Here is a 26,653-nt window from a genome sequence, read left to right on the forward strand (position 1 = left end):
TTAATCATTTATTTTATTAAAATGATTTCATTTTGTTATTTTTTAATATAGGAACTTTTTGCTTGGTTACTCTTTTATTTTAATTATAAAAAAAACAGACCACTACTTAAAGAGAATAAAAATAAGGGAAATTTGAATTATATTTAATAGAAAATTGAGAGGGTTATTGCCTCTCTCTTTAATTTACATAAAATGAGCGTTTGTTTTCTCTTTTCATTAAATTATAACTGATTTTAAAAATTTAACAATTCTCAGTCTACTCAGTTATAATTACATTTTTGTTTTTTCTCTTATAAATTAAATTTTATCTTATATATTTTTTGATTTAAGAAAAAAAACAACATTTAAAATTAAGATTGAAAAAATAAAATTAAAACAGAGAAAAAAAAAAACTAAATTTAAAATTGAAGAAAATGCGAAATAAAAATTAATTTTTAAGCTGGTGTTAATGTAAACGATACTGTTATTGGATTTGAAATACGTTCTCTAACAGGTAAAAATATAACAGCTGGCACAAACCTGTTTACATTTTTTTCATCATTATCCTTTCCATCTGTTACAATATCTTCGTTATTCTTCACTTCATCTCCTTGTAATGCAGATGAAGAAACTGATAATTTTGAAGATGATGATGATGATGATGCTGCTGCCGTTGTTGTTGATGATGATGATGCTGCAGTTGTTGATGATGACGATGTTGTTGTTGTACTTTGTAATTTCTTTTCTTCAATTAAAAATGATTGCATTAATTCGCCATCAGATGTAGTAAAATTTTGTGGAATTGCATATGAAGCCGGTCGATTTAATAAATTTGCAAGATGTGTTAATGTATTAAAATTTGGTATACCGCATGTTGTTAGACCAGCTGTAGAATTTATAGATGATGTTTTTGTTCCTATTGATGTTGTTATATCTAATTTTGATTCTAATAAAGGTTGTTCAGATTCTTGCAATTGTAAATGTGATTTTTCTTGTTTTTGTTGTAGACTGGTTTCTTCTAATATTTCACTTTTATTTTCTGATAATTCTACAGACATTTCATTTGTTAAAGTTGTTTGTTGGTGAGATGGTGATTTCATTGGTGATTTTGATTTTTGTTCTTCCCTATCTGTTTTTAAATCTGATCGGGTATTTTTGATTTCATTTGATTTTTTTATACTGTTATCATTTTCTGTCATAACAATGTCTTTTTTTAAATTTTCATTTTCATCGGATATTGTTTTAGTTGGTGTTTTGATCCTTTTCTCAGGTTTCGGTGATAATTCACTACTTTTAGATAATGTTATTTCAGTTTGATCAATTTCAGGAATTTTTATATTTTCTTCGTTACGTAACTGCTCTTCAATGTCAGTACCGATAGCAGTAGCGGTACTAATGTTGCGACTAATTTCTCGATCTCTATCTCCATCACCGGAATTATTTTGTTCAACGGAACTTGAATTTAAAATGCTGTGTGATCTTTCATGAATAAAAAGAAAAGCGTAATATGGTGTTGTAAATGGACAAATTGAGCATTGATATTCTTGAAATCTTGATTGTTGATTTGTTGATGAAGGTGATGTTGATTGTTCATCATTTGGATTATTTGATTTCATGAATAAATTTGGAAATGGTGAAGCTTTTGCTAAAAATGCTGGATCTAAATTATTTAGACCACCCATTATTAGATTATTAACATTACTACCACTTGGCGTTATATTACCGTTACCTCCATCTGGTCGACCACCATTACCGTTAGGTATTTTTAATTGTGTTGGACTTGGACTGCCTGGCTTACTAAATATCATACTTTGTGCTAATTCTTGTAATTTTTCAACTCCAATTTTTCCATGATCACTCATCAAATGAGCTCTTAGCCATTTTGAGCTTCTGAATCGTCGATTACATAGTGGACAAACTTCGGTATAATGTGTAAAATATCTTGCACCTAAATCAGATAAATCACCAGATTTACTATCAAATGCATCGAATAAATTTTTTGTTGTTTCGTCAAATTTACCAGGAATCGGTCCTGGTATTGGCGATCCTTCATCAACAATACCGTGACTGTTTGTTTTGTGTACTCTTAAAAAATATTTACTGCACAATTCTTTGTTACATATATTACATACTACACCACCGATTTGAGCTCCATTTTCTATTTCGATACCATGCATCCGTTGCATATGAGTTTTCATAAAATACTTGTTGCATAACTCTTTATTACATATTTCACAATAACTACTTGTTGGAGTTACCGTATATAGGGGCTTACGATCCATTTGATTTGGTGTAGATGGTGCAGTTAAACTACCTCCACCAGGTATTGATCGTTCTGGTGTGATAAAACCTTCACGAATCGGACTACTTAACATTAGTCCGTGATATTCAATGATATGCTGTTTCAATTCCATTAAACCGGGAAATTCACGATCGCATTGTTTACAAATTTCAGGTGAATTACTATTTGTTGGAGATGATTGCTGTGATGGAATACCAAAGTGTGATTTGAATGGCAAAAGACCGGCTTCGATTTGGCTACGTAAAACATTATTGTCTTCACTAGAATTACTTAAATTACCAATGTGTTCGGTAGCTAAATGAGCTTGTAAATGAAATTGATTTTCCATTTCTTTTCCACATAAATTACACACAGTTGGTTTCTGGCCATTTAAGTCATTTAATTGCAAAATCATTGATTGTAATTTTTGTAAATCTAAACCAACTGCATCAGGATCATGGGTTGAGGCAAAAGCTGCCGCAGCGGCTGCATTTACTAAACCTTCCTGCATTAGTTGGGTGAGATTGTCTGGAATTTCAATATTTTTTGCATTTTCACCAACATTACTAATGAGTTCTTTTTCGTTTCGTTTATCAGTTTTTTCGTCCGGTTCAAGAAGATTCCGACTGCTACTAACGGGTCTTTTTTCATCATCTGCGCGGGTTAAAATATTGTCAAGACGTATTTTTTTAAAACTATTTGTTTCACTTAAGCCCGTATTCATATCGTCATCAGAATCTTCACTTGGTCTACGTTGACTCTTTTCAGTGACATTCGGTGGCACACCTGCAGCAGCTGCCGCCATCATTAAATTAAGCGGTGTTGCTTGATGCATTTGCATTTGTATTTGTTGCATTTGCTGTTGCATTTGTTGTACAAACGGCGGCCATACTGGTATAGAATTTTTTTCATTTTCTTTAAGGTTTGTGTTACTGCCGATTGAATTACCAGTAATAGGATTTGTTGATGTTGGTATCAAATCATCCATTGGTATAAAAATTCCATGCCTTTTCAATTTATGTGTACGCAAAAAATATTTATTACAATACTCTTTGCAACATAAATCACAAAATGCCTCTGGATTAATAACACCCAACCGTTTCAGTTTATCAAAAGAGAAATTTGCTTCTCTCGCTTGTTGAACCGATGATGGAGATAATTTTCGTGGCTGAGGGGTAAAAGAAACTTCTTCTTGTTCTAATGTATAATCCTCCTTAAATCCTTCTGGTATACGAAGTAATTGTTGCTGATTTTGTTGTTGTGTACTTAAATTATTAGATGAGGAAGAAATATCCTTTTCGCTATTACCGCTACTACTAGTGTTACTAGTGTTACTGTTGCTACTGTTTGGATTTTGTTGTTGTTCGTGATGTTGAAGTTGTTCATTTTGTTGTAATATTGATAATGATTGTGGTTGTACTATACTTGTTGTATTTTGTTTATTTCCTGTTGTATCTAATTTCATCAGATTTGATGAGCTATTAGGAGATGTTGTATTATTATTGATATTATTATTACTATTATTATTACTAGTTAATGTTGTTGCAGATATTGGACTAACTGTTTGCCTTGGTATTTCATGAGCTTTAGAACGATGACGTTTCATAGCGAATATATTTGTGAATCTTTTATTACAGATATCACAGAATACAGTGATCTCTGGTGGCATTAAAGACTGTGGTGTTGGCTGGGAAGCTGTAGATGTCGAAGATTGCTGTTGTTTTTGTGATTGAGAATGATGTTGACTTGAATGCTGTTGAGATTGCTGTTGTAACTGTGATATTTGTTGTTGTGCTGATATATCTATTGGTGATGGTGGAGTTTGTTGCTGCTGTTGTAATTGTTTATGATGTTCATACTGTTGATGTTGTTGCTGTTGTTGTTGATGAAATTGCATCTGTAATACTTGTGATATTTGATTAAACTGATTTGATGCTGTTCCTGTACTATCACTTGAAGAAGTTACTGGATCATAAATACCATGCTTGTTAGCTTTGTGCGTTTTTAAGAAATATTTATTACAAAATTCTTTATTGCATAAATCGCAATATGCTTCTGGATTAAAAATGCGTAATGGTGGTCTCGATAATCCTTCAACTGGATTAAAAGTTCCGACTGGAGGTACACCTAATAACGGTAATTGTGATAGATAATTGCTAGCAGAAAAAGCAGCTGCCGCTTCTGGCGGAAATGGAAAACCTAAACTAGATATTGATGACAACCATTCATCTGGTCGTGATGGTGGTAAATTAGGATTTCCATTCATATTACTATTATTATTGTTACTACTGTTATTATTATTATTATTTATATGGCTATCAATTGGAGACATTTGTTTTAATTTATTATTGTTGCCGTTGTTGTTAACATTCTCCGAATCACTATCTGAATCAGAATTTTCTAATTTTATTCGAACGGGTGTTATATCTAGACCGTTTTTGGAGTTTGATAATGGCGATGTCCCTGTGTTTGTTGCTGTTGCTTCGTTTTCATTCTTTATATCAATTAAATTATTCTTTTTATCTTGAAAATTATTCTTTGGTATTACATGTACCTTTGGTATTGTGTGAGCTTGTAATATATGAACACTCAGTTTTAATTCACTATCAAATTTTTCACCACATTCTTGGCAATAATCAATATTACGAAAATTACCAATATTTCTATTACTGATTAAAATATCAGGATGATTAATTATGCTTGCAGTTTGTGAATTTTCTTTAAAATTCTCAACCTCAGTTGTAAGATTTTTGGAATTTTCTGTTTCAGTTATTGATAAAGGTAAATTACTCTTCATTGATTTTGAATTCAAATCTGTTTCGTTTTTTGATATGTTTTTTAAATTGGTTGTTATTGTGTCAATTGTTGGTTCAATTTTTATTGTTTTATCTTTGACTTCTGTAAAACTTTCATCAATTTCATCTTTACTTTTGTCACAATTCTCTTTTGAGTTTTTATTTAATGTTTCATTTGTACTTTGGCATTTTATATCATCTGTTTTGCATTGATTTTCATTATTTTGTTGTTGTGATGCCTTTTGTAATTCAGTTTGTTGGTTATCAGCTATTGGAATTATAAAATTTTCTCTGTTAATTGGATCTGTCTTTAAATTTTGTGTTGATGAATTTATTGAATTATTTAAATTTATTTTATCTGAAGAAATATTTTCAATTTCTTGATTATTTATTGAACTAGTTGATTCTTGTTCCTGTTGATTCTGTGATTGCTGCTGTTGTTCTGGTTGTTGTTGTGATTGTTGTGCTGTTGTATTTGTAACACCAGATATTCTAATTGGTGTTGTTTGTTTTCTTCTTTTCTTTGATTGATCTATTGATGAATCAATTGGTGAATTTGATGACATAGAACTTGGTCGAGATGGTGATGTTGCTGTTATTGTTGTTGTTATTGTTGTTTGTCCAGTTATTATTTGTGAATTTGTTATATTATTAACATTAATACCACCATTATTACCACCTAATAGCACTGATGCTATATTACGTTTTGTTGTTTTACTATGATGTGAACTTGTACTACTAATTTGTGATGAATTTGATGCATCACTTAATGCTGTATCTTCACTACTCAAATCTGGTGGGGGCGTAGCATATACTGATGCTGCCATTACGCTTCTGAAATTATATAGAAATAAAAATATTTGATATAATCATTTTCAAAATTTTTTAAAAATTTCATTAAAACTTTAGATATTCTACATATTTTGTTAATTTTTAATATTTTCCTTATGAATTACGATTATGTAAAAAGCAAGCAACCTTCATAAATTTTTAATTTTGTGGAAACATCATTTGTTAAGATCTATTTGAATAATATAATTGCAATAATTTAAATTTTTTGGGCTTGGAATTTTCCTTTTTAATAATTTTTAAACAGAGTTTCTCATTAAATTTAAAAAGTACGTAGTAAATTTTTATTTTTAAGTAACAAGAAAGGAAATGACCATTATTAAACGTAAGAAGAGTAAAAAATACTAACAAAAACTCATTATTTTCACAATTAGTTACATATAAAGAAAAGAAGAAAGTGGGTGGCTTAAAAGTTGGGGCTCTTTTTTTTGCGTATTTCAGAAATAATTTTAGCTTCATATTTTTTTTTTTTTTTTGTAAATGTAAGTAACTATATGTATGTATGTATAAACGTTTATTTATATGCACGTAAATAAAAAAATTAAAAAAAAATATTTATACTCCATAGGGTAGCATAAATTACCTCCTTAAAAACATAAAAATTATGAAAAAAAAGGAAATTTTCCGAAAAGAAAAGTAAAATGAAAAAAAAAAATGGTCAAAGCTGAAAACACCAGATGAAAAACAACAAATATGAAATTAAAAGGTTGTTGGAAAGAGACAGAGAAAGTAAGAAAAAAAAAATAAACAGAAAAACAAAAATAAACTTGAAAAAAAAAAAACTTTAATTAAAAGAATTTTTTTGAAGTCTATTTTAATAGCAACAACAACAACAACAACAAAAAGTGTTCGAAAACAAAAATAATAATAATAACAACAACAATTACAATGAAAATAATAAAAAATAAAAAAAATATAATAAAATAAAAAGAAAAGAAAACCGAACCAGTACGCAAAGGAAAACTAACAAGAAAAAAACATATGTACATACATATATATTGCATGTACATACAAACATACATACACTAAAATTTAACAAACAAATATTCATACATTTATTTGTACATATACACGCACACTGTATATAGGCAATGATAGCATAGTAGTTGTGTTGTCACATATTACGTTGACATTAAAATATTATGAGTTCACTTTAAAATTAAATATTTTTCGCAAATTATATAATTAATAGCTTAAATGTAACTATTAGCTCTGTTTAGGCATTTAGTGACAAACAATATTTAGAAGAACTTTTAATTTATTATGGCAATTGTATGGGTAAAACAGATTTTTCGCCTGAATTAGACATTCGAATTGAAAAATTAAAAGGAGTAGATAACATAAGTGAGTAATATCATATTGTTGCTATTACTTAAGAGATAATGGAAATCAGTTAGTGAATAATAATTAAGAGTTAATGGTATAGTTTTGACATAATATGACAATTCATGTAGCTAATTTGACAAATTGATGTTTATTTTTGTGTCAATTTTTAATTGCGTTTTCTTACAATTGAGCGAATTTTTCAGATTAGAGGAGAATGGAAATAAAAGATTTTAAATTTTTTAACTAATTTTCAGAAAACTGTAATAGTACCATTAATAAATCAAATTTTAAGTGAAGTATATAATTATTTTTTAAAAAATAATTTAGATTTTTTAAGGGCTTTTAATCATACTCGTATTTACTAAATTTTGATTGAATTTATATTTAAAGGGATTAAAATTTTCAATGATATTAAAACTATAATATTTGAGGTTAAGACGTTTTAGCTTGTTTACATAATAATTATAAAAAAAATAATAATTAATTGACTGCCTCCTAGTAACGGTCTCTTATTGCAAAACGAAAATTTATTTTTTGCTTATTTTTACAATTATAGACAAAAATTTTGTGTAAAATACTTTTTGAGAATTTCATTTGACATTGACATTTGACATTTTAATATTGATTATGACATTTTTAATGTAATGACATCTCTACAAGAATAATTGAGTTTTTATTTTCACCAAAAAATTTTCGATTTAATTTTATATAGCGATTATATACTATAACGTTTGTTTTCATTTGGAATCAATCGCTATGTGTTATGGTATAAGTATGCCAGGATATACAGTGAACACTGCTTTTAATATATTTGTTCTCATAAACAAATATTACAAGTTTGTTCATAAATTGCTAAATTCAATTATTAACACTGCTAAATTTTCAAATGTAATAAATACTTGAATTATTATGAACTGGAATTATATTATGAATATACGACCTGGTTTGCTTTCATAGAATTGTCAAAAATATATTGCATATCCGTCACGTTATGTTTCTACAGTATTGCGTTTAAAAATTTTTAATATACCCAACAATAGTTTGTCTTGTGAAGTACATAATATTGCAATTTGTCCAAATTTTTATTTTATTTCATTGTGAGCAGAACACTGTCATATAACTCTTATATAACAGTAAATTTACGGCGAGTGACAGATAAATTTGTTAATTTAAATTATTCAAAATTACTTTTTCATCTTCAATTAGTTTCAATGCCCATTTATAATTTTAAAGTTTTAAATATTAATACGTGTACATTTATGCACATAATAATATAATGCATAATTCTGTTTACATGATAAATAGTGAATTGAATGAATAATGAATTCATATATGTAGATGAATTCGAATGACTTCAAAGATTCTTTGGTCAAAGCTAGTTTTATATAACATTTATAAAATATTGAAATTACTTTACTTTTCATGTTTTTCATTTTTCTTTTTTATATATTTAAAATTCAAGGTAAATAAAATATAATCATCTACATATGTATGCATGCTTTCCATTATGTAATCGTATATGTAGTTACATATAATATACATACGTACATCAATACATACGTACATATATTGATATTATAAAATGTATCCTTTATTCATTTTCTTCCTTCATAATAAGTCTTCAAAATAATAATAATAATAATAAATAAATAAATAAAATAAATAAATGAAAAACAAAAAAAAATAAAAAAAAGTAACATTCACATGTGTATGTATGTATATTTCTGTTTGTATGTAGATTTATGTATAAAAATAATTTTTTTTTTTTTAACAAAAATTCATCTGAAATTTCATCCACCTCTTCGTACACAGAAAACATTTTCATTTGTATATAAATTTCGAAAAAAAATGAAAAAAACCAGAAACAGAAAAAAAACGAAAATAAAAATGAAAAGCATCCTTTAAGTTCTATACTTCCCAAAAATAAAAATATAAAATGAAAAAAAAAAATTTTTTTTTTTGCGAAAAAAATAATGAAAGCCCACAAGCAGTAGTAATAGCAGCAGCAGCAGGCTTTTATATTTTGAAAGTAAACCAACCAACGAAGCAATTCATCCCTTAGCTTTTCTCTTTAACATCCTTACCAATATCCTCTTTATATATATTCTCCACAAAAATGAAAAAAAAAATGAATTCAAGTCGAGTCAAAGTCTAAAAAGAAATGAGATAAAAAAAAAATTTTTTTTTTTTTACAAAAATATCAAACTATACAGAAACAGAAACCATCTATGTATATGCCCACTTTTATATTATAAAAAGGACGTAAAGGGAATTTCAAGTTTTTAATAATTATTGTCTAGGAGGTTAATGCAATATGCAACGTCATAAATATTGTGACAATTTAAGTAATAAAAATTTTGTCGTTTTAAAAAATTAAAAAATTATCAAATTTTGACGTTTGTTCTTTCAAAATAAAAAATAAATTATTCTAAAAATTACTTGTAACGATTAGTGGTGCGATGTTAAGAACAATGTTAAATTCCTAATCAATTTTCATTTTTAAGAATGATTTTTTCGATTTTTGAAAAGTATTCGTTATTCGCAAAATGAGAATGCGACAAGAGAATAGAGATATTGGTGTTCCGGTATATGAAACACATTCCTCATTTAAATGAAATTTTGGGAAATGAATAATGGTGTTCTGTTATTCCCTATTTTGAGAATTGGAACAGAATATTAGTCATTACTTTTTTTTTGATATTTAATTCTGATTTTCGAAAATTAAATTGAAACATTCGAATTCGAGAAAAATTTTGGAATCTAACCCCATTTTTTAATTCCGGAGAATGTGAAATTTTAATTATATTCTTCATTCTCTCGAACGTTGGAACACGAGCAATTAAATTTTACTTCATTTTAGTCATACGTGATTCATATATAGCAAATTAGTACTTCGTTTAAAGACATATAACACTTTAACAATATAATGCTCTTAGTACATTAATTTTAATAATCTCAACAATATTTGGCTGTTCAAAGGAATAACTAAAATGAATACTTATTCACATTTAATATGATATAGATGTCTTCACTTTTTCATATTGAAAATAAATGTAATTCAAATTTTCAATATTTAAATTATTCCCAATTCCGGAATATTTTGAAGTGTTTCGTTTCTGCCAAAAGGAGCACATCAAATGTAATGAAAACTATAATTATTACAACTATTTATCTTTTATAAAAATATTATAAAAATATTTGCATAATTCTCTATTGGATAACCAATCACACAAACAAACATTTTCTTTAAACTTTTCTGACACTGACAATTTATATTTGAGTTTTTTTTTTTGCGTCATAATTTTTAATATCTCATTTAATTTCGTCAGATATAAGCATTATTCGCACCGATATGCATTTGTAATTAATTTTACAAAAATATTCATTCATAAACATTTACACATGAGAAGCTGATTTTTGCACCTACTATACTATATTACCGCCATCTTTACATTATAAATCTCTTTATGAAATATTTCTTTTCCGTTCAAATTTATTTGAGAATTTTTTTTTTATCCTTGATTTATAGCAATGAACTGCTAATTAATTTAAACAGAATATGTCAAGCTCCAATCCTACAATAATATTAAATGAAAAAGAAAACAAAAAATATTTTCATTTTTTTCTTCTCCACATATACGAGTACATGTACATATAGAAATGTGTATAGGGTTTATATTTTGTACACATTCTGAACATTTTCATGTACAAATATAAAAATATATATACTTGAACTTTTTTTTTTTTTTCATTTTTATTTTGGTCCTTTTTTTTCATTTTAATTTTTATATATTTTTTTTTCTCTCTTTTTAATTTTTTTTTTTTGACTACATGTGCTTTTGTCATACAATATTTTCATTTGTAGCCAACTTGAAGAAAAATAACAGCAACAATAAGAATAGAAATGGCAACAATAACAATCAAGTTTTTCAACATTAGAGCCCAAAAATGAAAAAACCAAAAAAAAAAACGATAGTGAGAGAAAGTTATTATTTAAAGAGGATAATTTTTTTTTTTATTTTTGGGGAAAAAATATACAAAAATATATAAAAAATTTATTAAAGTTTCTATATAAGTTCGAAAATGAAAAATGTTTTTCTGTAATATTTGAAATTTTTAATTATATAATAATTATGAGTGTATAAAAAATGGTATGTAAACCATTCAAATGGTGTGCTACACTCATAATTTGATTACATGTGAAATTTATATGTGAATTATTATTTGAAATTGTTGTCGTAATTTTCGGATTTTGTTGATAAATTTAATTTTTAAGTACAGATACTTTGAATATTTTAAAGTTTGTTGAACTTTACAATTTCATTTTATTCATGTAAGAGTTTTTCTTTTTGTGTTCGAATTCAATCAGGATTCAATTAGTTGAGATTCATATCAAATATTTATATCCATAATATGTATATAATTTATGTGTTACAGTGAGTGTACGAAATATTAACGTAAATGATCATTGACTTATTGCACACATTCGTTGTTCGAAAAAATTTTTTTTTAGACCAATAGCCGATTAATTTAACCTATAAATTTTACATTGTGTTACATAATTAGGAAATTACTTATACAACAAAATTAACAAATATTTTTTGGAAAATTATTTGAAAACTTGCGTAGATTTTTAATTCTTAGCAACACACTAACTGTCGTCAGTAACACATCATTAATTTGTAATACTTTTAAATTCCAGATAATTTAAGTTCCGAAATCTTTTAAGTTCGAATTTATTGATTTTATTGACTTAAAAAATTTTTAAATAGAAACTTCAAATCGCATCAGGCTTTAAACATTCGGAAAAGTTGCGTAATATTAAGACTTAGGACGCAATAAAATGTCCGCTAAATGTAAAACGGAATTGAGACAGTATTCTTTAACTCTTTCTTTATTCCATACTGGCAATTTGTCTCTAAATAAAATTGTCAATATTCCGACAGATGATTCTAGCGGTAAAAAAAAAGTTCAACAGTGAAAGGGTCAAAAATATTGTATGATAACGTAAAAATAATGACTAGTCACTCAAATTACAACAGTTTTAATCTACATTCAATGAACATAAAAATTATAAAAAGGCTGGGCAGATATTTTAATAAATTTTACAACAATATAATGTTAAAATGTCAAACTAATGTCAAAATAAAGCAGATAAAATCGTGTATTTCATATTACCATCCATTTCATTTCGTATTACCACGTGTTGTGGAAGTATTTTTTTAGGAGTGCGATACAATATGTGTTAATATACAAATATTGTGTAGTGAAATCTTTTGCTTATAATGAATTGAGATTTCGTTCATACATATTTCTAGAACAGAATATAAATAATCGTTCAAACCAGGAACAAATGCTATTACCAAGAAAATTGTGCACCAAAAGTAGAGATTTTCTTCACATGAACAGATCATTTATTTCACAAGCCAATTTTGGTATAGCACTCACTGTACGAGACAAATAATTATTAAATTTCGAGTTTTAATTGTAACATTGTTAATTACATATATACATATACATATATACTTAAATATACATATATGTGTTATGCATATGTACCTACATATACGAGGATGTTATATGAATTCGTATACGATACAAGTATATATGTGAATGTTTATGGATGGAAAATCGGCGGAAGAAGTGAAAATTACTTTTTTTTTTTACTTTGCATTTTTATTTTCATTTTTTTTTTAATTTTTGGCTAAAGATGGAATGAGAGTAACTGTATATGTACGAAAAAGTGGAAATAACCTCAATTTTTTGGGGGTGTCGAGTACGTTTTTATAAACAGGACTACGATTTTTGGTTGTTCTTGCCATTTTTATAATTTTTTTTTTACTTTGCTTTTACAATTTTTTTTTTTTTTTGCTTTCTACTCTAAATTAAAGTAAAAAAAATAAAGCAAAAAAAGAAAAAAATATGAAAAAAAAAAATAAGATTTTTTTTTTTCATTTTTATTTTATAAAATAAGCCTGCAGCCAGCCTAAGGATAAGATGAACGAACATACACAGAAAAAAAAAATTATAATAATAATGTGAAAGGAAGAGAAGAGAAAAGGAAAATATAATATGAATCATGCGCGATTTGTAATTTTTATTTTGGAAAATTTTTTTTTAATTTTTTTCCTTTTCTCGTTTTTCTCATTGTTATTTTTTTTTTGTTTTTCTCTTTTCGTTGGAAAGAGAAAATGAATCAATAAAATTAACACTTAAAGTGGTTTTTTTTTTCCAATGAAATATTAATTGATTTTGCATTAATCATTAAAAGAGAGAAAGAGGAGAAATAAAAATATATTGAATAATGTATATACATATGTGTGTAAGTATGTATTTATATTTTATTTATTAAAAAAAATTTATTAAAAAAAAAAAGTAAAGAGAATAAATTAATGTAAAATTCATAAATGTATTTGTGCATATTTTTACATCAAGTAAATTTTGATTCGTCCTGATCCTTTCTTTAACAAAAACAAAAAAAAAAACAACAAAAGAGAAAATTGAAAAATAAGTTGAAAAATTAAAAATAAAAGAATCGTTTATCTGTTTCTCTACTTCAAAAGAGTAGAAGTATATATGAAGGCACTTTGTACAGAATCGAAAAGGAGTTAATTGATATGGATAGCCTCTTTAATAAAACAGCAAAAGTATATAAAATATTTTTTGACCCTTCTTATTCTCCTTCAACTTAATTCTTGTGTTTTTTTATATTTTTTAAAAAATTATTTAAATTTCTTTTCTACAGAAAAGCAGTCCGCCATTTTACATTGTTCAACGTGTTAGAAATTTTGTACTTCATTTAATATCAAGTTTCTTAAAAGTTTTTCTCGTTCTATTTCTGAGTCTTTTGGAAATGTGATATGATATGAAGCTTAAAGATTTCAATATGTTAAATGACTGAGTTAACTATAAACTGGCGGAATGGATTAAACCTGATCAACGGAGTATATAACGTAATTGAACAATACTGTAAAATATTAAAAAATTTATTCTGTGAGATATTTAACTTCAAACTTTGTTATAATATTTCCATATATTTCTTTTTAATATTTAATATAAGGGTTTAATTTAAAAATTTTTAATTTTTTTTTTTTTTTTTCCTTCTTCACTCCTAGAAGGAGCATAGGGCTAGTGCATGATTTTCTCATGCACTAGTTTCATAGCGTCATAGAGTTTAACTAGGTAGGTGACTAGCCTGCCGTAGTTTTATTTATATTAATTATTTGAGGTTATTAATATTTACACTGTTTATTTTTCTTAGTTTTTAGTATCGAATATTATGAATATTTGAAAATTACTTGTATAATATTTATTAGTATTGTATATTAAGTTATAATAATATTGAATATAATTTTTATAGTGACCTGACCGGGGTTTGAACCCAAAAATTTTTAATTAATTCTCAAAAATAACTAAAATAATGAACATCATAAGATTAATTGGGCAAATTTTTCTACATATAAAATTAGAAACTAACGCCGGAAAGTTAAACTTGTAGTTTCAACTATGTATTTCATATATTATATTATTATACATATTTTATTGTCATCATATTTGGTATTGCGATAAAGCAATATTAGCTAAAACTATATAATAATTTTAAAATTAAGCTATGAGTTGTAATTCCTGAATTTATTACACAGTAATATGGCGCAGTAATATTATTATTATGAAACAATTCAGCTTATATGCTCATTACTGAATTGTATAATGATGCAATAGTATTGCATAGGTATGATGTACAAGTATAGGTGCATGATATAATTTTAAGATCATAATATTATTTAAAATTAAAAAACATTAAAATAAATTGAATAACAATAGCAAGAATATTGCTATATGAATGTACTATGAATGTTAGAAGAAGTTTTTTTGTCTGAATAAAAAAAAATTTCATACAGGTCCTTGATATATTGGCTAAATTTGTACTAATTAATTATATACGTACAATTATATTGTACAATTATTTGTACTTTTATACGTAATTCTTCAAGGCAATAACAGCTTTTACATTTTGATGACAAGAGTAAAAAAAATTTATTGTATACTTTGAATATTTGCATAATTTCCTAATTCGACATTTTGCAATTATTGATAATTAACTTAGATATTAAAAATACTTAATTATAAAATTTTCTCTTAAACAATGTTCAGTTATTTACTCTGACATAATGTACTTTTCATTACATTTTCATTAGTCCTTCAAATCTTTATTTAGTCAAATTCTTTTCGTTGTTCTGCGAGATCCTGTTGTCGTGCAAGTTTGAATTGATTTTATGTTTAAAATTTGTATGAATTGAACGATCAAAATATTTTTTTATTTTTTAAAATTAATGTATTATATAATTTCATATGATCGTATAATAAAAAATTAATTTAATTAATTGATTTACAACAAATATAATCAGAAAACTCTTAATATTGTTGATTAAAATTATTAATAGTGTCTGGAAGAGTAGTGTATCGAATTCATATTAAACAGCTCATTTATTTTAAATTTATAAAAGTTAGTATTTTTTTTTTTGCTAACAGATTTTAAGGACATCAATTTTTTAATATTTAACTTTAAAAATATTTCTCATCGATTTGTTACTATATTTCGGCATAATATATTATAAGTCACCTAAGCCATAACTAATATGAAATGAACTTTTCTAATAGCTTTAAATTATATTTTAAAATGTTTTCCAATTTCCATATATCATTATAATTTATGATTATTATAAATACAATACACAGAGTGCTTCGCATAAGGTGGCAAATAATTTCTTTGATAAATTTCCAGCAAAAAATTGTAAGGGGGGAGGGGAGTGCAGATATACTCGTTTTCGAACTACAGCCTGTTGAAAAAAAAAGGTACCTGATATTCCTGCATATAAATAAGTGCTTATAACTTCAGAACCATACAATATAGAGCTATCATTGAGAGTTTGTCTAAAAGACGATTGATTATTCCTTATTTTTGGTCTTACAATTAATTTGATTTGAGCCATAGTTTTCGAAATACAACTCATCAAAGTCAGAATTTTTATTTTTTTCTTTTTGAAATTTTTTTTTTTTACAAAACTCGAAATTTCTCAAAAATCTTTGTTATTATTTTTTTTTTTTGTTTTAGGCTAATTCATAGCAATATCTTTATGATCTGGACAGAATATAACACAAACTTTAAAAATGCCATTAAAATAGTATTATTATACACAATTCAGCAATTAACATTTATAAGCTGAATTACGTATTTATTGATTATTTCTAAATTTCTGACTGAACTTTATTAGTTGCGTTGAATAGTGAATTAAGTATTTCTTCTAGTTGTCAACAATATGATGTTCGTTCGCAATAACTTTTCATAATCATTTTAACATTGTCAATGATGATGTCATAATTTGTTTCAAAACGCAAAAAAAATCAATGTTTTGTGACTTTAAAGAAACTCGACAGTTTTTATACTGTCACAATTTTTGTAATTTACTTAATAGTGTGTGGGTTAGTTAGTAGGGTTAATTAATAGTTGTTGTAGTTTACGAAGTGTGCAGCATGGAAACAAATGAAATTTTTAATAAAATTACATTGTAACATGTTTTTAATTTATAATTTATGGATTTTTTTTTATAAATTGTAATATATCAGTGTTCTTTTTATATACTAAATATATTTTCTATACGTCACTTTACTTTTCATAATAATCAATGCAAATAATTGCTAGAAACGATGATTCAATGACATCAATGACAAAAACCATCAACACATAAATGTCAAACTGTTGATGATCATGAAAAGTATCTCAATATTTTATTTCTGCAATTTTGAAGTAAACCACACAACTATAATATTTTTAGAATTTACAACTCGCATATTAAACTTAAAGCATTATTTGCAGTACAAAGTAAAATAATTAAAAAAATTTAAAATAAAAATTTAAAATAAAAATTAAAAATAAAAATTACATACTCGTTCGCATTCATTATTAATTTTTTAATGTTATTGCTAGTGTGATTTTTTTTTTGAAATTTATTGATTGTTTTTCAACTTTATTTTTTAATATTAATTTTATTTTTTTTGTTTTAACTTTTGAATTATTTTCACAATTTTTTTGAATTCTTGTTTTTCACAAATCTTTTAAATTTTTTTTTTCATAAATAATTTTTTTTCTTATATTTTTTTAATAAAAATAAATTTAATTATTAATAAATTTTTTTTAATGTTTTTCTTTTGTTTTTTTCACTTTATCAGCAGGCAATTAATGGATAGGCAATTTGTAGCACATTAACTAATAAATTAACGGTAAAATTTAATATATAAAAATTATATTTAAAAAAAAAAGTAATAAAGAAAAAAATTCCTTTATTTTTTCTTATTTTTTATTATTGCTTTCTTTTTTTTTTATAATATTTTAATTAAAATTTTTATCAATATTTATATTTGCATTAAGTGTTCATATAGGTGTAGTGGGCATATAAAAATATAATAGTAAGTATGTATATGTTAAGTTGAATATTGACATTTATAAAAAAAAAAAATAATAAAAAAAAACAAAAAAAAAAAATAATAACAACAATAAAGGGTTTTAAAAGTTTAATTTTTTTTTATTGTTGTTGCCGTTGTGTTGTTGTTTTACGTTCTTTCATAACACACACACACATAAATTTATCCTTCATATATAAAATTTGTTTTTTTTTTTATTTTCTTTCCTTATCGGCAGGCCAATTTTTTTATTATTTTTTCATTTTTTAATAAAATTAATTTTTTTTTTTATCATTTATTCTCCATTTTTTTTTTTATCAAATTTAATATTAAATTATAATTTTAATTATGAAAAAAAAATAGATATGAAATTTTTCGTATTTACGTTTTTTTTTTTTTTTGTTATTTTGATTTTTTCCAATATATTTTTATTATTTTGAAATCGCGATGGTAAATACCGTTATCAATTTTAATTTTTTATTATTTTTCTTTTTATATGTGCTTTATTTTTTTATCATCATTTTTTTTTATTGCGTCTATTTGTTTTTTTGTTTGTTTTGTTTTACTCCTTCTCTTATTGTATTACGAATGTATACTTATTGGGGGGGAGTTCGTATATTTTCGTATATCGTAGATTATACGTTTAAAAATAAAAAAAAATTGAGAGAAAAAAAAAAACTGAAAATAATAAATAAAAAACCACCGTTATCTATGACCAAATAAATACTACTGATATTGATCGTGAAAAAATGTTTTTTTCATTCTATACAAAATATTTTATTGGAAATATTAAGAAGAAAACAAAAAACGATATAAAAAAATGATCGGGAAATGAAATTTTTTGAAAAATAAAATAATTTTTTTTTTTTTATTTTGCTTGTTTTCAAAATTTTCACGATTACGATTGGAAAAGAAAAAAATTTTATATGAAAAAAAAATTAAACAAAAAAAAATTTTTACAAAAAAAATTTTTTTCTTATTAAAATTTTAACAAAATCTCACCCCAAATTGCTTGTATACAACGAGACACACAAGTAAATCAACAAAAAAAAAATAAGTAACAAAAGTAACAAATTTTATAGTTATAATTTTTTTTTTTTCGAAAAACGATAAAACGACCCAAAAAATTTCACAATTATTATTTTTTGTTTTTCTTTTTTTTTTTCAGATTTTTTTTTACAATAAAATCAAAATTTTTTACAAAAGTAACAAAAAAAAAAATTACCAGGGGCAATCTTATATTTAAAGGTGTTAAAGATTGTACTTTGAAATCGATTAAATAAAAATCGATTAAGAGAAATTTGTCTGTCACATTTTGTTCCCGTTTTGTTTTTTTACTTATAAATGCTAATTTATCATAATAATAAACGCTAACAAAAAGATTTCCATGTAAAATGTTGTTAACATGTAGACATTCATGAAGATTGATAAAATAGGTCAAGCATCGATATTGTTTCATAACTTAATTTACAACAAAATTTTCTTTATCGGAAGTCTGATATAAACTTCTATTTCCTTCACCAGTTAAAGCAATATCGTTGTTTGTGTGCTAATATCGACCTACATACCAAATTTTAGTTTTCTGAACTTTCAAAAAGTATACTGTTAGAATTTAGTTAACTATTAAATAGTCGAAGTTTTTTTTTTTATATAATAATAAAATCTAAAGTATAACAGCTGTATGCAATAGAAAATTGACATATTCAATTGAGACTACAATTATGTAATCATAATTTTGTTTGCGTATAGAATAATCTCAATCCAAATCATGGGAGTTCGAATAAAACAACGAAATGCTTTGCGGAAATTTAGGCAGTATTCTTGGATTTCGCTTTTGCTGGCAGGGGCATTACGCTACTACTGCGCTCCCGTATAGTATAAAATCTGATATCGAAAAATTTTATATTTTTTCAACAGCATAGCAGGAAATCTATAAAGATGGGATTTAACAAATATTTTTAATGTATTGGAATCTTGAAATCCTTTATGTCTATTTATCACCCTAACTGTAGGAAGAATACAATATTAAAGTGTTATCGTCTCAGCTAATGCCGTCATTATGATTATTTTTATAATTCAATTAGATTTTTAATGCATGAAAGTTTATAAAACAAACTGTTGATTTTTTTTTAAGTTTCATATAAAGACTAGATTCTTCAAATTTAATACAGTCAATAATTCTATTTAGGAGATTGCCCAATAATTACAATGGAAAAAAGTACCAAAAACTCTATTGAACTCCGCCTATTTTTTTAATAAAAAAAAAAACTTTTTTTTTCCATAATTTTGGAAAATATAACAAAAAAAAAAAAAGATTTTTTCCTCTTTTTTTTCTGTAATTTTCCAAATTTTTTACTATTTTTTGTTATTTGAAGGGTGATTTTTTGACTTAATCCAATATGATGTAAGGATGCCAATTTATTTACTTGAATTCTTGGCACAGTAATAATACTCATATACGTATATATACACACACTTAACACACATGAACACAATAATAATCATTACCGTTTCTATCTCTTCCATGAATATTGTGCATAAAGTATCAATGTAAGTATATGTGTATATGATTGAAATATACGTGCATTTACTATAGTCTTTATGTAATAAGAGTTCAATACGTAAAAGAGAATTGCGCTGATTTAATACCATCAGAGAAAAGTCCTTTATTTCCTCTTTTGTTATTTTTATTATTTTTATTTTTTTTGTATTTTTATTTTGTTCATTTAGGATATTTACTTTGGACGTTTTTAAAAAAGATGATGATTTTTTGTATTTTCTTTCTTTGTATTTTTTGCTTCAATAAATGAATAATTGCATTTGTTATGTATTAACTGTAAGAGAGTGAATACATTGTTTGTGTGTTTATTGAATGCATTCGTGCAATCACTGCTTCCGATATTCATAATAATGAATTGTATATGAAATTTAATTTTTCATTATTTTGGAAATACGACGCATTATTTACAGTATGTGACAAGAAATGTAATTATTTTACTTTAAAAGGGCACAAGATGATCAATAAATTGTACATTATTGTTAAGCATTAATTAGATCTATTTAAGAATTCTTAAAGAAATCTTGGTGTAATTTTAATATTAAGCAGTACATGAATCACTATCACTAAAAATTTCAATATTTTAACAAAGACATTTAACTTGAATAAATATGAAGGACAATAACGCATGAATTTCAAGTAACTGGTCACCTTCTCTTTTGCTGCCTTATGATACGACTTGTCAAATTATGCTTTTTATTTATCAATTTAATGAGTTCATTTGGGAATATTTCTAAATACAGGCACCATGCTGCTTTAAAAAAAAAAACGTGGTTTATATTTTTTGTATGAAAAATCCCGAAATTGTAGCAAAACTACTGCAATAAATTCAAATTTTGGATATAGCAAAATGATCAGATTAGCAAGAAATAAATACTCTCGTCGTTTAATATTAATATCAGGATGCCGAACTCGCAACGCGAAATTTTTAGATTTCAGTTTCTTCTATTATTCATTTGACTCTATATAGGCTTCTTACTCAAAAAAAAATATCAATTATTTCTTCGCGCTCATCAGCCAAATCGGAAAATCAAAATTATAATATGAGTTTTATATTTGCTTTCTAAATATTTCATTTTTCTAACAGTTTAAAATTTTTAATATAAAAGTTTAAAATTTTTTAAAGATAAAAAATAGATAAACTCTGTAGTTATCACAGTTTATCTTCTTTGTCTTAATAAGGTCAATTTTTCATTAACAAAGTAAAGAAAAACAATTCAAAAGGGATCATCAAAATATTATGATCACTACCTCAAGAACTTAATGTCTTAAAAATCTTATACACGGATATACAAAAGTGAAATTGGAATACTAAGAAATCTTATATCTACAACAGTAATTTATTCTAACATGTTTATTAAAAAATAGTTATAAATAATATACTATCGATACGTATAAGAGTATAATGTTTCAGAGAGGTAACTGTAAATTAAAAATAAAGAAGTAAAAGGGAGTTATTTACCCTAATAACATAAAACCTGAACTAAAATTCTATAATAAGTAAGTAACACATTACACAATAATAAAATAATCATAATAAAATATAGGAAGAGAAAGAGATAGAGATAGAGTGAGACTAAACTATATTATCTTTTATTTACCAGGACCTGTCAACTTCTTAATAAATTATATGAGAAAAAAACAAAAAATAAAAACTATAAAGAAGGACCGAACATATTATCAATTCTTAAGAAGATCGAATGAAGCACAACAATAATAAGAAGAAGAAGAAGACAATAATAAAAAAAAAAACAAACCTACTTATTTAATTCTTAAAAAAAAAAAGGAGAGGACTACTAATTTGGCACGTGTCAAACGTATTCGCAGTTTCTTTTTTATAATTTTTTTATACTTCAAATATCTATTTATATTTGTATGTATGTATATTGTTGTCATATTGTTGCTTTCAGGTATTTATAAAAAAAAGTGCCCCTTTTATAATTGTGGTAGGCATGATATCATAACAAGTAAGAATAAAATCAAAAAAAAAGAAATTCCTTGAAGTTATAATTATCTTCATAATGCTTCCCTTCTTTAATAAATAAATTTCAAATAATGAAAATATTAGAAAACAATTTGAGCATAAAATTTAAGATAAGCTATAAAATTCTATTTTATCTTGTATGTGTATACAAAAGTTATTTATATTGCGTATATAATATATTTTTTTTTATATTTCAATATTAAGGTGCTTAAAAATAATTATTAAAATATTGATCTTTGAGCAATATTTTTGTGTATTTTTGGTTCGATATTTCGGAATAACCTATTAGTTTCCTTAATATTACTCGAATAAGATGGTAACTCGGTCGTACTGTCATCTTATTATTATATTGCTAATTGAAGTAAGTTCCAAATTTTGAACCAATGTTAATCAAAAAATTAGTTTCCGAAAATTGAAAATACAATTTTTTATCTCTTTCAGAGAAATTTATCTCTTTCAGAGTTCTTTTCATGGAAAATTCGAATAAGTTGAAATAGGTTGAGCACGCCTTTTTAATGCTAGCCATCACAAAGCTATCACAATGCAAAATATGATAGAAATGAACCAATGGTTATAGGATTTTTAGAGGTCTTTGAGAATCTTTGTCTTCTTGAGAATCTTTATTCTTATTCTGGCAGCATTCCGTATTATAAAAAAAAAAATGCAAATTTTAAAGATATATCACGTTCCATATTGTACGATAAAAGTATTTACAATTGAATGCGTTATCGAAGAGAAGAGAAAAGCAAATCGCACATTAAAAATATTCTCGATGCTTTTAAATTATAAAATTTTAACAATAAGTATTATCAGTATGCGACGTTATATAATAGTTAAGTTGACATAACACTAAATTTTGATATTTCGCATTGAATTTTGCTGTAGTACAATGACAATTTTAAAAATCTAAATTTTTACATATTTTATTTTAAAATAACATTTAGATGCATGACTTTTGAATGACCCTATCTATTTAGAAAATTAAAAAAAAAATTTAATTAGATTTCAAATGTAAATTAGATTTGGCTAATCATCTGTCATGAATAAAATCCACATGCTTTTGATACAGTCCTGAATAAAAACCCTATGCTTTAGATTGAATATATTATATGTGATGTGAAATGCTCCGAAAATCACATAATTTTATGATAACACAATTTTTTTAATAACATTAAATTGAACTACATTCATTAAAGCCACCTATCGGAACAATTTATTACTGCTTCTCATTTAACTATCAAATACCTCGTTAAATACCATATAGTTGTGCAAAATATTGTTCTAATTTAAAATATTTTACAGAATTACCGCTCTCTTACGCGTTTCTCATTTGAGGCGCTCAGCGCAATAGTGTCCTACTTGCAAAAAAAATATTTTGAGTAAATTGCGATTAATAAATAACAAATATTAAATGTTTCATATTTAATTTTTAAGAAAATTTTTAAAAGGCAAAAACAAATTTATGTCAAAATACAATTAAAAGAGGAGCAAACTATATATTTTGAAAATAATAAACAATTCTTTAGACCATTACAGGTCAATTGACCATAATAGCTCATTTTTGTTAAAAAATTTTGGATAGGCCACTAATTCTCTGAGCGCCTCAATTTACCCTAAACCTTGTACAACATTTTAATTATTACTATTATTTTCAGATAGTTTTAGGGAAATTTATAAAACAAACTCTTATAAATTAATGCCAATAAATCTCAATATTTAAAAAAGTAAGGAAAAAATTTCAAATATGGTTGCAATTAAAAACAAAAGACTCAAATCGTTAAAATTCGGAAAAAATTTGATTGATTTTAACAAAAATATCCTTTCATATCCTTGTATATCCTTGTAAATGTATGTATGGTTGTAATAATGGTAAAAAATATTGGTAAAATATATTTTTACATAAAATTAATGATGTTATTTAATATTCAAATTTTTTTGTTTTTTTTTCGACTACATTCGCTATTATTTTTTTCGGTAAAGAATTTTCAAATGGTATTCCAGAAAATATGAATGAAAATATTAATAATGCATTCTTCACGGTATTTAGTTTCACTTTTAGGGTAAATTACAAATAAAATATTTTTTTTCTTTCAAAAATCCTGAAATTAGAATACTTAAAAATGATTTTGTATATTAATAATTTTTTTTTTTATAATAATATAAAAAAATATGAGGGATGACAGATGAGGGATAAAAATTTAAATTTTAATAAATTTTCATTTGGCATGTTGTTTATTACTATTTTTTTTTTATGATTTTTATTAAGTCGCCAGGTGAATCTAAGCGTCTTTGTTTAAAAAAAAACCAATATGTATGCAAACGCAAATAAAATTTGATTTTTAAGTGGAAAAATATTCGAATTAATTGAAAAATTTTTTCGAAGGATATGAGTAAGTAAATTTAAAATTAGTGAATTATTAGTGACGAGTACTATCTGTGCAATCATACTCTTATACAGATTAAATATAGCTGAATTTTGAAATATGAACAGTAAATTCCAAATATTTTAAATAATTTCACCTATATGTAGGCAATATTTCCATAATTTCATTTCCTCCTAATCCTTAAAAATATTTAATTGATTTACTTTTAATTACAATTCGTGAATAAGAAAATTGATAAATATTCTAAACTATATTAATGATATTCTAAAACTGTAAAGTATATAATTTCAATATAAGTTACCCGCGGCAATGTTAATCCAAACTGCTTAAGACAAAATTAATTGTTTTGAAAAAATTATATTCAAGAAATTTCAAGTATAATTTCCAAAAACAAATTTGATTATATCTTACTAAAATAAAGTTTTTAGAATCCAGATTAATATTGTACAATTTACCGGCATTATTATTTGGTATAGAATTTAATTATATTTGAAATTTTCGAATCGAACCAAATTTTGTAAACCAATAATATGGTTTGAATACAAAAAATTCAAATATTGTAATATTTTAAATTTGTAATAAGTCGACTTGGCTAGTTTTACCTCATTGACATTCGAAATAAAACAAGTATAAAAATTTTTTAACTGAATAAAAAATTTACGTAGCTTTTGGTCCTCCAATAATATTTGTCTTTATAAAATTTTGTGTTATATCGCTTGGCTATTATAATGGACCAGCTCGTACACAAAATTAATAGTCACGAAATAAAATCCGATATGATTTTCAAATTTCACTAATCTAAACAAAATTTATTGTCATATTTTTACTTTTGATTACATTTATTGAAGAATATTCTCAATAACAACAATATGGGTAAAGCTAAATCTTTAACAATTGAAGTGTGTAACTGAAAAATTTAAAATTGAAATTGCTACTCTACATTCAAATTATTAAAAAGTTTCTTTTTAATTTATAAAGTATATTAATTTCTAGAACCTTTCCAAAAATTTTTTGAAAAAAAATGCTTATTAGTTTCACTCTGCCCATCTGTTCATCCGTGGACATGTTTACAAAACTTCTACACCCTTGAGGATAATAACGCCTTATATTTCTTACGCCTTAAAGATAATGACGCCTTATATTTCCGAAACCGCAAGCTTTTTCAAATTTCTATAAACGCGGAAAGCACGCAATTAACCCTTAATTTTTGCCTTATTTCAAAGACTGCATAAATCGTTCATCCGAAATATATGCAATCCTAGAAATAGTTTTGTATATGACTGAAAATAATTTTAATAGTGTCAAAGCAGTATTTTTACTTGTTGAAGGGAAAAGTGCTACAATACAAACCATTGGTTTGACCTAACCATTTAGGAAACTCGACGATAAACATTTTTTTTTATATTTCTCTACATTTCGAAACTCTAAATTAATAATATAATTGCAACCAATCAAAGCAATAATTAAACTTTTACAAATTAAAAACCTGAAATAATACCGGACTATGAGTAAAGGTCAAATAAAAATTTTAAAATAAATTGTCGGTCGAACGAATAGACCAAAATCTATTAAAAACATTCAAGAAATTAACTTGATTGATGATAGTTAGTGGAAATTACAAAAATATTCCGATCACACTAATAAAAATTGTTAAAATTTTTTTCATCCACATTATGTATACTTTATTTATTAAAATTGTATCTAAATAATATGCTGTTAAAAGAAAGCTTAGTATAGAATTGCACAACCACATTTAGTAATTAATTCCATTGAAATTTGCTGCAGTTAATAAATTCTACAAATTAAATAAAATATTTTTAAATTATATTTTTGTATTTCGTATGAATTTAAAATTAAGATATTCAATTACCAACTGAAAACAATTTTAATTCTCAGTAATCTAAATATTCAGTTCCCGATGAAGTTGAGTTTCAAGACGTTCTATGTAGGTCCAAATTCGTAATTCACGTTAATTATTTCACCTCCATTCTATTGAAATAAATTTTGTTTTTTTTTTATTTATTTAATATTTTTCTT

General features: G+C 24.9%; 1 protein-coding gene across 1 annotated transcript in view; it reads right to left on the reverse strand.

Annotated features, from left to right (window-relative positions):
* Positions 1-361: 361 nt before the first annotated feature.
* The window catches only part of LOC129609160 (uncharacterized), a 76,908-nt gene continuing 50,616 nt past the window's right edge, over positions 362-26,653 (reverse strand). The window contains exon 2 of the mRNA XM_055521065.1: positions 362-5,889. Coding sequence (XP_055377040.1) covers positions 435-5,882 — 5,448 coding nt within the window. The 5' untranslated portion in view covers positions 5,883-5,889 and the 3' untranslated portion in view covers positions 362-434. The remainder of the gene's footprint in view (positions 5,890-26,653) is intronic.

Source organism: Condylostylus longicornis, unplaced genomic scaffold (genome assembly GCF_029603195.1).
Source record: "Condylostylus longicornis isolate FDR11 unplaced genomic scaffold, ASM2960319v2 ptg000038l, whole genome shotgun sequence".
Classification (NCBI taxonomy): Eukaryota; Metazoa; Arthropoda; class Insecta; order Diptera; family Dolichopodidae; genus Condylostylus; species Condylostylus longicornis.